Here is a 12,565-nt window from a genome sequence, read left to right on the forward strand (position 1 = left end):
CACCCATGGAATTTCTGATTCGGGTTCAGGGTTGGGCCTAAGAATTTCTATTTCTAACAAGTTCCCAGGTGATACTGATGCTGCTGTTTCAGGGACGACACTTTGACAGCCACTGCCTTTACGATGATTGTGATTCGACTTCCTTACCTACATACAGGCGGACCAACCATGTCGGTTTGCCTGGGACTTTGAGTGTCCCAGTTTTGGCACTCAAAGTCCCATGTCACAGAAAACCACTCAGTTCCAGGCAAACTAGAACAGTTGGTAACCAGCTATGTAAGAATCTCTCCCAAGTCACAGCTTATAGGACATTTATTGCTACTGCCAAGCAGTCCTTCTCTATGACCAGGCCAACAGGGAGTGCTGAGGACGGAGTCCCATCCTCTTGACTGACTTTGCTGGAGTAAAAGTATTTAACAAAGTTTTTCAAATTCAGGCACCTCCAAACATATTTTCTTTATTTATTCCAGAGAACAGGCTTTAGTCCTCTGGTCCTTGTAAACAATTAACACAACTGTTGTAAGAACAAACTGGAAGCAACTATATCCTTGCCCTGTGTTGCTGGGGTGAGTTTACACAAGGAGAAGTTGGGGCAAATGCAGTGAGCACGTGTGAGCTTCTTATTCAGTTCAAAGCAGGTCTTGGGATAGTTCCACATGGGCCAGTACAGCTGAATTTCTGTGACTTGCAAGGGGTGCCCAAGACTAAGGGCCAGGGTCCCTGGGAAGGACTGACGATGTTTCTGCTCACTGTTGATCAGGATCAAACATTCTCACTAACTGGGACTCCTCCTTCCAAGGGCTCAGAGGTCAGAAAGCTGATAGCGTCGTACAAGACCATCGCGACAGCATGTGTAGATCTGCTTCTCCCACGTGGCTACCTGGAACACAAGAATTCATAGTTCAAAGGAAGCCTGGGATTCTTCCTTTCCAACAGATGGAGCCTTATCATTGACTCCCACTAGTCCCAGGGAGTCTGACAAGCCTTACTGATTCCAAAGGCAAGAGAGGAATTATATACACGGTATGTTCTTACAACTGCTGGCCAGGGTCGGGATGCACCTGTGACTACAGAATAGAGAAACTAATCGGCCTGGGTGGAAAGCAAACCCATTAATGTTGTCCACAGTTTAGTACAGAGGGTCTGCACCTGGGAGGAGAGGAGCCACAGACGGGCTTGGGTATTCCTGAAACTTGCATTAATAAAATCGGATGCAAAAAAGTTCTGAATATGTGCCTTTTATTCTGAGGAGCATTTCATCAACTTCTCAAAGAAAATAGCATGAATTCTGAAGTTGACTTAATCTCAGGTTTATTACTACGTAGCTACATGACCTAGGGTATCTTTCTCAACACCTCTGGGCACCAGTTTCCTCAATTACAAAATAGAAATATCTTAATTCACAACATAGAACACTATGAAGGAATTTTAAAAAATGAAATGGAGATATATAATATATATGTGTATATATATTTATTTATTTACCTGGAAAGAGCGCTAAGATATTTAAAAAACACAAAAACAAAATCACATGGCAATATATAATGATCCCAATATAGACAAACTAAAGATAAAACTGTATTTTTTATATAAATACATAAGGATGTAAGTGTGCATATTCTCTGAAAACAGTCTTAAAGGACAGGTACCAAACTGTTAATGCTAGTTACTTCTGAAAAGAGGAGGGGAACTATAAAGGTCTTAAAGGAGACTTTTAAATTGGTATAATTCTGTCTTTTTGAATTTTTGTAGGTAAATATTAATTGTATAACTTAAAAAGTTATAAGAAAAATAGGAATAATACCTACCCCTTAACAAATGGTAACAAAGATTAGATAATACATATAAAACATTTAGCACAATATCTGATCAATAAATATTTACCCTTTTGTTTTTTTCCCCACTCTAATCAAATTAGAGAATTAGTCTTAAACTTTTAATAATGGACAATATGAATAGAATAGTTTATATTTAGAAAGAGCTTCCAAATGCATTATCTCATTATTATCCTCATTTTACAGATGAAATGACAGACTAGGGAAGTGAAGTAATATTTAAAGTAAGTGATGAAGTCACGTTTGACTCAAAATCTTTTCTTCCCATCCTGCCACACTGCTTATACAATAAGCGGTATTTTATTACTCCTAATGACCACAAGGTAGCTGGATTCAGTCCCCTAAAAGCCCTCAACTCCAGGTGAGAATCACCCAGGTCCGGTCTCCCCTCAGGCCTGTACCTTGTACACAGGGTCACAGTCAGCACCCGTGAGCTCAATGACATAGTCTAAGTCTTGCTGGACAATGAAACAGCTTCCATCTCCTAAAAGGCAGAAAGAAAATTTATATAACTGAAGAGAAGGCTGCAATCAAAGAGTTCAGTCCAGGCCTCCTCACCAACATCACTCCTGTGAGGACCCATGGTATCCCTTAAGACACACTTTGTTCCATCCACTTCCCCAATCCCACTCCCGAACTCCATTCCCCATATTTTGTCCTGGCTCGACCAAGGTACTCACTTTACCTAGAATATGTAGTTAAGCATCAAACACAGTACACAGCAGGCACTCAGTAAATGCTAGTTCCCTTCTTTTTGCCCCCTCCCTCATCTGTGGCTTTGCGCACGCCACAGCTTCAGCCTTCAATGTCCACCCTCACATCTCAGCTGGCGAAATCATCATCTTGCATGTCACCTTGTCCCTAAGACCTTGCTGACAGCACTCCTACCTCTAGAATTAGCTATTCGCCGTGTTCTCACGGAGTCTTCTGCTGTAGTACTTATCAAACTGGACGGCAATCACACGTTCGCATGTCTGTTTGCCTTACTAACTGCGAGCTCCTATAGGGTAGAGACTTAGTGGGCACTGAGCTAAATGCTGGGGATGACAGGATGAATAAGGTGCAGTCACCACTCTCAAGGAGCTTGGACTGGAGGAGGACATAGCCAATCACAATGTAGAGTGACAAATACTACTGATAAGCACAATATGCCAAAGAACTGTGGAGGACCATGCCCCAATCCATCCATAGATCAGGTACTGAAAACGATGTTTAATTAACTGAACTTCAGAGAAGCATCTCTGAATTGGCCCATGGACCCACCTTGGCTAGCAATGAATCCATCTCTGAAACTCAGCAGGGACAGAACTGGTGCTCCTGATCTGTGGATGACTTGCACTGGAGTTCTAGGATTCAGAGTAAAAGGGACAGTTTTACTTTTTTTCTTCAAAAGCAACATTTGACTATATTCAACATATAGTACTAACCACATAAAAGCAAACAAGACAAATGTGGAAAAAGATTAAACATTCATATGGTTTCTTTCCTGGCAAGATCTTTAACTGGCAGATCAAAGTAATTCTTCAAATCACCTTGGACTAAATCTAAACATGTCTCTAACCATGTTTAGAAAGAGCCTCCAAATGCACTATCTCATTACTAACCTCATTTTACAGATGAAATGACAGACTAGGGAGGTGAACTAAGTCACCACCCAAATCTTGAGTTTTTAGGGGAGATCTGACATGGGGTGAAGATAATGTTAACAATACGTTATCTTTTCACTTCAAGACAGAATTAAGACTAGTTGTGAAATACTACAATTGCCAGGTCTCAAAAAAGGTGAGAATGAATTTAATATAAATGTAAGAGTGATTTTATAAAACTGATCAGAGATTCCCTATTTCCATGGAGGCAAAAAAGAGAGCAAAGATAAAATAACTCAAATGATGGAAGAAATGATGTATGCTAGTCACCATCCACTGGGATTTCTTCACTGCTCTTGGAATAAAGTCCAAACTCCTTAGGATGGTAGGTAAGGCCTCAGCAGGCTCCTATTTTCCTGTCTGGCGTCACTTCTCACCCCATCTGCAGGCTCCATACCTGTCATACTGAATTACTCGGCGACCTCTGAAAGTGACATACTTCCACACGCCTTCATGCTTCCATTTATGTGGTTCTACCTAGGCCAGGTCCTCCCGTTCTTCCTTACTTGCTAACGTCCTACTCAACAAGCTCCTGTGCTTCTCATTTCCCTGGAGAAGCAGTCTCACCTCCTTCCCTCTCCTTTCTGGTGCCTCCTCACACCCCTGTGGACAGCCCTGTCAGACCAGCGATCACGCTGCATCACAACAGTCTTTCACTTGTCCATCTTTACCACCAGACTCCAAGTGCCTCAAAGGTAGAGCCTGTGTCTTTTATTTCTGTTGTTCAGTGCCCTGCACCAAACTCAGTGCCCTGCACCAAACTCAGTGCCCACAAAAGCCATTCAATAAATATTAGTTAAACAAAGGGAGGAAATCAAAGGGGGAAGGGACAGAAGCATAGACTGTTAAATCCTACAACGGAGACTGATTCTCTTTAGTATCTTTGAGAGCAGGATAAGGCCAGTTTGAGACAGGTCTGATTAAAGCTAAATGAGAAAGAGAGCTGGCTTACTTAAACTAAAAATGATCATTCAGTCTTAGGCTGGCTCAGGTCTAATATCATAGAGAAAATTACTGAGCTCCTTAAGGTTAAAAGTTCTAGACAATCATTCTAAATGAAATGTTAGTTCACATTTAAGCTTAATTTTCAAAGCAATCATTACAGTCATACAATCATGACAGTATGAATCAAATTACCTTTTAATATGATTCCAGGATAATAAGAACAATCACAAAATTCAGACCGGAAAACCTCTATAAATGGAAAAATATACCCTTGATTCAATACACTAGGCTAAGTCAACGTAAAAGCCAATAAAAAAAAACTCCACTCTGTAGAAGACCTGCGTCATGCAAATGAATGGTGACTCACCTTGGACTCCTCACATCCAGCTGATAAATGTTTCCATCTTGTGTCCCAGCCAACAGCAAGAAGCCAGAGAGAAAAGTACAGCAGTTGAAGGCATCTGAGCCAATAAAGAGGAACACCTAAGAACAAGCAGGAGACAAAAAATGCTGTTTAAAGATTAATTTGTTTCCAGGAATAAACAGGCACCAAAAAATGGAAAATTTCACTATTTTTAGAGACATTTTCTTTCTTCCTCCTCTAATCATTCTCAAACAGTAAACTAGGCACTCGCCAACTGAGAAGGAAGCACGCCAGAGATTGTAGGCGCCTGAGGTTGTCTGAGGACTTGAGTAGGTTATGTAATACCATACTCTGAGGTAGCTGTTTTCCAACTATTACCCCTCAACACATTGTCTCATAAAATCCTCACCACCAAAAAGCCTTCTTTCCCCTTTTTCATTATAACCCTCAATTTGAGAAACACTTATAATTCCTATAAGCTTTGTTTCATGTCACTTCCAGCAACCTTTTGAAGGGTGGTACTTTGTAGGAAAAGAAACAAGCTTAAACAAAGTGGCAATGTAAAGAATCATAATTCTCCCCATACATCTGAAAAAAGAAATTATTAGATTTTCTTTTTCTTTTTCAAGATAGGATCTCCCTATGTTTCCCAGGCTGGTCTTGAACTCATGGCCTTAAGTGATCCTCCCACCTCAGCCTCCCCAGTTGTTGGGATTACAAGTGTGAGCCACTGCACCCAGCTTAGATTTTCATTTATTCCTCACTCCTAGCTCAAATTGATGATCATTTCTCCCTCAAAGTTCTAAAAAGAAAAAAACAAAACTTCCTTATTTCCCTTTGGAAGTAAAAGCCAGCACGGCAATGCAAGGGCAAAGGCAATATTAGCAAAAATGGTGATGTTTCTGAAACAAACTCTGAAAGTGGAAATAATACCAGCACAATACAATAACAAGATGGAATGAAAATAACAAACCCTGTGGCCAAACCAAATCATTAAAGTTGTCTGGATCATGATGACAGGAGCTAGAAGAAATTTAAAAAATCTTATCTCAGGCCGGCCATGGTGGCTCACACCTGTGATCCTAGCACTCTGGGAGGCCGAGGCGGGCAGATCATTTGAGCTCAGGAGTTCAGGACCAGCCTGAGCAAGAGCAAGACCCCGTCTCTACTAAAAATAGAAAGAAATTATCTGGACAGCTAAAAATATATATATAGAAAAAAATTAGCCGGGGATGGTGGCGCATGCCTGTAGTCCCAGCTACTCGAGAGGCTGAGACAGGAGGATCGCTTGAGCCCAGGAGTTTGAGGTTGCTGTGAGCTTGGCTGATGCCATGGCACTCTAGCCCAGGCAACAGAGTGAGACTCTGTCTCAAAAAAAAAAAAAAAAAAAAAATCTTATCTCAGGGAAGACAGAATTTAGTTAAGAGCACCATCTACCCAACAAAACTTCAGAAGATGAAAGAAGAAAATTCAACTAATGGTTTTGGTCATTAACTGATCAAGGCCCCTGAATGCATGAGACCTTCACTCAGATTTTCTTTTTTTTTTTTTTTGAGACAGAGTCTCACTCTGTTGCCCAGGCTAGAGTGAGTGCCGTGGCGTCAGCCTAGCTCACAGCAACCTCAAACTCCCGAGCTCAAGCGATCCTCCTGTCTCAGCCTCCCGAGTAGCTGGGACTACAGGCATGTGCCACCATGCCCGGCTAATTTTTTCTATATATATTTTTAGCTGTCCATATAATTTCTTTCTATTTTTAGTAGAGGTGGGGTCTCGCTCTTGCTCAGGCTGGTCTCGAACTCCTGAGCTCAAACGATCCGCCCACCTCGGCCTCCCAGAGTGCTAGGATTACAGGCGTGAGCCACCGCGCCCGGCCAGATTTTCTTCACATTACCTTCGAAGTAAAAGGACTCATGATGAAAATCTATACTACCTCATCATTTTACATATAGCACACTGAGGCCAAGAGAGGGAAAGTGACTTAACAAAGATCACAAAGCAGTAGGGCATTTAATCCTTGTCACGTAACCCTATGAGGTAAGTCCTATTATGCCATTTAGTGATAAGGAAACTGAGGCTCAGAGAGGTTAAGTAACTTGTCCAATGTCGTAGTCATTAAGTTGAAGAGCTGAGATTTACATGTTGCCCTTATTCCAAATCCCACGCTCTTAATCACCACACTGTACTGCCTCTCACCCACGCAGCCTCCTCAAAAGTGAGCACACGGAGTAGGGAGAAATGCTTCCAAACAGCTTTCCACAAATCAGAACGACCCAGGTTGCCTCTGAGTTAAAAGGTCGTATAGGAACCACTTGCCGGCTGCCTGCTCTGTAGTCCCAAGCACTGAAGCTTCTTATCTTCCCGGGCCAACAGCAGCATTTTCGCCTCTGTTCCAACCTCCCGTTCACCTGCATGACAGATGAGCCATGTCAGTAACAGCTGGCAGTGCCCACGAAGCTCAGATACTTATGGCTGTTTCCTGACTAACAAGTGATTCACTTGTTAATTGAAAAGAAAACATTTATTATGTTCTATATCTCACTGTGGTATTATTCATACAACTGTACACATTTGTCAAAACTCACAGAACTATGCAATTAAAAAGGGTGACTTTTACTATATACAAAATATAATATAATACAATAAGCCCAACCTTAAAAGTACTAAGTTGTTGGTAATGTGGTGAGACACCACACTAGGAGCAGGGGTACAGTGTTGAAAACGATAGTCTCTGACCTCAAGGATCTTACAGCATGGAGGAGATGAAATTCATTCATTCACTCAACAGATAATTTTTAAGGGTCTTCTATGTAGCAGGCACTATCCTAAGTGCTAAGTAAACAGTGATAACAAACAGATAAGGTCTTCACTCTCAAGGATTCTAGTGGAAAGAGACCGTAGGTACATAAACAAGTAGGATACATTTTCAGAGACTGAAGAGTTCTAAAAGGAAATAAAACAGGAAAATATGATCAAAAGTGTAGATGGTGGGAGACTGGGTCGGGGAGGGTAGCTTTAAATTTAAACTTCTACTTTAAAAAGGCTCTGTGGAAGTCACCTTTCAATGGAGACCTGAACAGTGAACAGAAACCAGTCATGTGAAGAGCTGCAGGAAGTATATTCCAGACTAAGGGAAGAAGAAGGCAAAGTCCAGACACTGGGAGAGTCTGCTGTGCTGGAAGAACCAACAGAGGCCTGTGGCTGAAATGTCGTGGGCCTGGCAGAGGGTGCTATGACATGAGGCTGGAGAGGAATGCAGGGGTCAGAAAGTGTACGGGCTTGTTGTAAGCCATTCTAAGGGGTTAGGATTTTAACATCTGGATAAAGGGAGGTCACTGAAGGGTTTTAAGCAGAAGAGTAACATGACTTATGTTATTTTATAAAGGCCACAATGGTTGCTCTGGAAAGAATGGTTTATAGGAGAAAACAATCCACGCAGTAGTATAGTCAATAAATGATGACAAGACATCAGCAGAAGGGAGGGAAGGAGAGAGTGGGAGGGAGAGGGAGAAGAAGAAAAGTTAGAAACACTCTGAAGGTAGAGATGACACACTTTGTTGATGACACCTTTCCCAGAAACATTTCTTTCCTTTGAAAACCTATTACATCTGTAATAAGAATCAATAATTTGCCAGGCACAGTGGCTCACGCCTACGGTTCCAGCTACTTGGAAGGCTTAGGTAGGAAGATTGCTTGAGCCCAGGAGTTCTGAGGCCAGCCTGGGCAACATAGTGAGACCCCATGTCTAAAAATAAATAAATAGATAAATAAAATAAAATAATAATCACTAATTTATTTTAGCCAAAATGTTATTGTTCTCTAAATGTTTTATAGGCATTTATCTCATCTGCTAAATTAGACTGTACTTACTCCAACACAGTGACTATGACATAGACTCCCTTTGTAGATTCCAAAGCAACAGAAACACAGTAGGAACAGAATAAATATTAGTGGTATGGTGAAAACAGAAATACCAGCTACAGTGTAGGAAAGGATGAGGAAGAAAAGGAGAAACTAAGGCAAACACTGAAGGGGGCTTAAGAAAACAAAACACGCTGCACACATATCATTATTAACTTACTGGGCGTCTGCTCAGGGGAGCCAAGGTTTATGGAGTTGTCAGCAGCACCCACCGCCACTCCATTGATGGAAGAACCGCAGTCTGCAATGACTCCCAGGCAGGCTGAGCGCCCACAATCCCAAAGTCGCGCTGTCCCATCTCGAGAACCAGACACCACATTCCTCCCCCGGTCAACAATGGCTGTATCTAGGATACCTGGTGAGAGGGAAAAAAGTCCATAAGATGGAGGAGGTAGTCAAGGATCTACAAGGGCAGAGATGGAGCTGCATGAGCAACTCCATCCCTTCACAAACATTCTCAACATGTGCTACATGCTGGGGCACATTCAAGTGCCAGAAAAACAGAAATAAATCGAAAGTCCCTACTTTCCAATGGTTCAAAGAGTAGCTGCGACAGACAGACAGGGAAAAACAAGCTCTGAATTTAATTTTTAGTGGAGTGTTCCAGAGCAGTGGTTTTCAAGTTTTTATTTTGGCTTCAAACCCTGTTCTTTTTTTTTTTTTTTTTTAATAAAAATTAAGTAGACATCTTAGAGAGTTCAGTTTGACAATCACTGCCTTCAGAGATCCTGCTGGTTCCACTGAGAATTGATTAAAAAGGTTACCCTCCCATTATGAAAAAAGGATGTGACTTTTGGCTCTGGCCAAGTTCGAGTAGCCCCATTGCTCCCAGGTCCTTCCCTTCATAACTGAAAAAACATGGACATAGCAATCAAAGGAAGACTCTGAATGATGGGAAGAAGGTAGTGAACTACCTAGGAACCTCAGGACTCAAAGAACACGGTAATGAGTTCCTTGCATTTCCTTATTGCCTCCCATATATCTCGGACAGGACACTGCAGAAACCTCCAACATGGAACCGCCAATAAGCACAGATTAAAAAACAAAAACAAACAAAAAACTACCAGAAAAGTCTGTTGCTCATAGCCAAAACATTGAGAAAGAAGTGGCCTCACAGAATACAAATCTTGGCAACACCCACCCTACTCCAGTAGACACAAGCAGAAAAACTGCTACTCCCCCTCTCCTGTGGTTTCGGGAGAGCTGAACAGGAAGTGGTCTTCTACCCCCATGAAAGCAGGCAGCAGCACTCCAATTCCCCTACCCAGCGGGGCTGACCAGGCTAAGCAGGGTACTGTCAGCAGGGTCCACAGGCGAGCTGAACCTCCACCCCCACTTGGCAGCAACAGGCAGAATGCGGTACGACGAGATGGTAGGAGGTAGCAGTCCACGTCCCCCAACCTCTCTCCTGGTGTGAGTCAGCAGGGAACTGAGTTTATAACTCCACTAGGAGGCAACGAGGTGGTGAAAGTCCATGTCCTACTTTCACCAAGAAGGTGTCAACAGGACCAAAGGGGAAGCTAACCTTCCACCTCACCTGTGTGCAATGAGGCAGTGAGTCATTGCTCTACTTTTGTCAGGGTAGTATCAGAGGAGCCCAGTAGGAGGCTGAACATTCCCATCTACCCAGCCTCTACTCATACCTCAACAGGGGACTGCCTGCTAAAAGAGATGACAGAATTAAGATCCAGAGTGTTGCAACATAATATTCAAAATGTCCATGGATTTTATAATTTTTGAAGCCCTTTGTTAGCCATCATCTGGACTATTCACCATGGTCTCTAGCCTCAGGAATACACAGCATAAAAAGACAGAGATAATCACAGACATAAAGACTTATAATACAGTGGCATAGGTGTAATAACACAAGGTTGTACAGAGTAGAAAGTAGCACAACTCTACTGTGATCCAGGCAGGGCTACTATTTATTTTATTAAAACCCATTTAACAGAGCCTATAATAGGTGCCCAATAAATTAAGAGTATCTGATCAAAGGTCACTTAGCTAATTAGTGATCTTTAAGCACACTCCCATTTCTCCTAAGATGAAATGACTTCAGATATATAAACTTTGACAAAAACTCCATAGCAACTCAACATAACAAACAGGTGACAATCCAATGCGATTAACCACATACCTCTCAATTCTTATTGGAAATTTCATTTTGAAAGCCTTTGTTGAGAAAAGCATGAGTTTATGAAAATGTTGTAACTCTAAAAAGTAGCCAATTTAGGGTCTGTTTGGAAAAATATGATTAAAAGCAACTCAGTTTGCATCCACTGAAGTACAGAAAAAAATAATACAAAGCAACTCAGATGAGACCTAATCATTACATCATTAATTTTCCAAATAGCTCCAATTTAAAATAAAAACAGACCAGGCATGGTGGCTCACGCCTGTAATCCGAGCACCTTGGGAAGCCAAGATGGGATGATTGCTTGAGCCCATAAGTTTGTGACCAGCCTGGGCAACATACTGAAATCCCATCTCTAGAAAAAATAAGAGAAATTAGCCAGGCATGGTGGTGCATGCCTGTAGTCCCAGCTACTCAGGAAGAAGAGGTGGAAGGATCACTTGAGCCCAGAAGTTTGAGGCTGCAGGGAGCTATGATTGTGCCACTGCACTCTAGCTTGGGTGACAGAGGGAGACCCTGTCTCAGGGGGAAGAAGAAAGAAAGAAAGAAAGAAAGGAAGGAAGGAAGGACGGACGAACGAACGATGAAAGTAGCAATCTCAAGAATGCCTTTGTAAGGGAAGCAGCCATAGCTAAGACCTACCAGAAACTGCAAAAGGCTTTAGATAACAAACGAAATAGACACAAGCGTTCAGCATATAAACAAATATGCAAAAGCATTTACCTTCAAGAAAAGATTTAGCTGAGTTACATATAAGCATCCCAGCCAAAGTCTTGGAAATAAGAATAACATTAGATGAAACTATAATTAAGTATTTGTAAGAAATAAAGCAAATTTCATATTTCCAGGTATATATTTTTGACAAGTTTATTAAAATTATCTAGTTTTACTATTTTATATTAAGTTATTTTAGTGTTGCTAGGGAGCAATATACATACATGTGTACACAGAAAAATTAATGGCTATGACTCAGATCTCTGAAAAAAATAAGCTTTGAAGCACCTCTTATTACTTGAGGGCAGCACAGCCTATTTCTAAGAAAGTACATAGGAGTTTGAAAATAATGGCCCAAGTGCTGAAACTACAACCTGGTTTCTGAAAAATTATTCTACAAATGTAAGCATTTCTACTACTCTGATAAGAAAAAACTGAACCAACTAGTCAACTGAAATGGGGTTTAATTTGGTCTCAATGTTTCATAGATTATGAAAGATGTAATACTTATAAAAAATTAGGATTATAAAAGCATATCCTCAAATTTAACAACCTTTATTATTAATAAATGGACTGGGCAATTTAACTTTAAACTTTTAGAGCTTATGTTAACACAGTAACTGCCATGAGAGCTGTATTTAACTCACACTAGTTTTAAGCCCGGGGCCTTGTGAAGCATATGTAACTCACACATTTCTTTACTTTTACCTTTATGAACTATTTTTCAAGTTGCATATAACTCATGGACAGAAACAAATACAAAGTAACAAATTTTTCATTAAATTAGAAAGGACTGTTTTGTTTCTGAAGTTTTTATTCTATTTTCATAATAAAACACCATGGCCCCAGGGAAAAAAATTTTTTTTCTAGTCTGTCAATGTGTTAAACTCATATATTGCAAACACAAAACTACTTTTAGTTTACCTTTCCATTCAAAAAATTCGGATACACACAGAAATCTTACCTCTGCTTGTTAATTAAGAATATAATAATCTGGGCTGGGCGAGGT

The 12,565-nt window shown here is 41.0% G+C and overlaps 1 protein-coding gene across 1 annotated transcript in view; it reads right to left on the reverse strand.

The window, feature by feature from the left end:
- Nucleotides 1-447: 447 nt before the first annotated feature.
- Nucleotides 448-12,565, reverse strand: part of PAAF1 (proteasomal ATPase associated factor 1) — a 33,667-nt gene continuing 21,549 nt past the window's right edge. Inside the window, exons 7-12 of the mRNA XM_069469270.1 lie at nucleotides 8,869-9,063; nucleotides 7,104-7,195; nucleotides 4,794-4,909; nucleotides 3,099-3,181; nucleotides 2,237-2,319; nucleotides 448-880 (exon numbers count right to left, since the gene is read on the reverse strand). Of these exons, the coding sequence (XP_069325371.1) occupies nucleotides 803-880; nucleotides 2,237-2,319; nucleotides 3,099-3,181; nucleotides 4,794-4,909; nucleotides 7,104-7,195; nucleotides 8,869-9,063 (647 nt within the window). The 3' untranslated portion in view covers nucleotides 448-802. The remainder of the gene's footprint in view (nucleotides 881-2,236; nucleotides 2,320-3,098; nucleotides 3,182-4,793; nucleotides 4,910-7,103; nucleotides 7,196-8,868; nucleotides 9,064-12,565) is intronic.

This window comes from Eulemur rufifrons, chromosome 6 (assembly GCF_041146395.1).
Source record: "Eulemur rufifrons isolate Redbay chromosome 6, OSU_ERuf_1, whole genome shotgun sequence".
In the NCBI taxonomy this organism is placed as follows: Eukaryota; Metazoa; Chordata; class Mammalia; order Primates; family Lemuridae; genus Eulemur; species Eulemur rufifrons.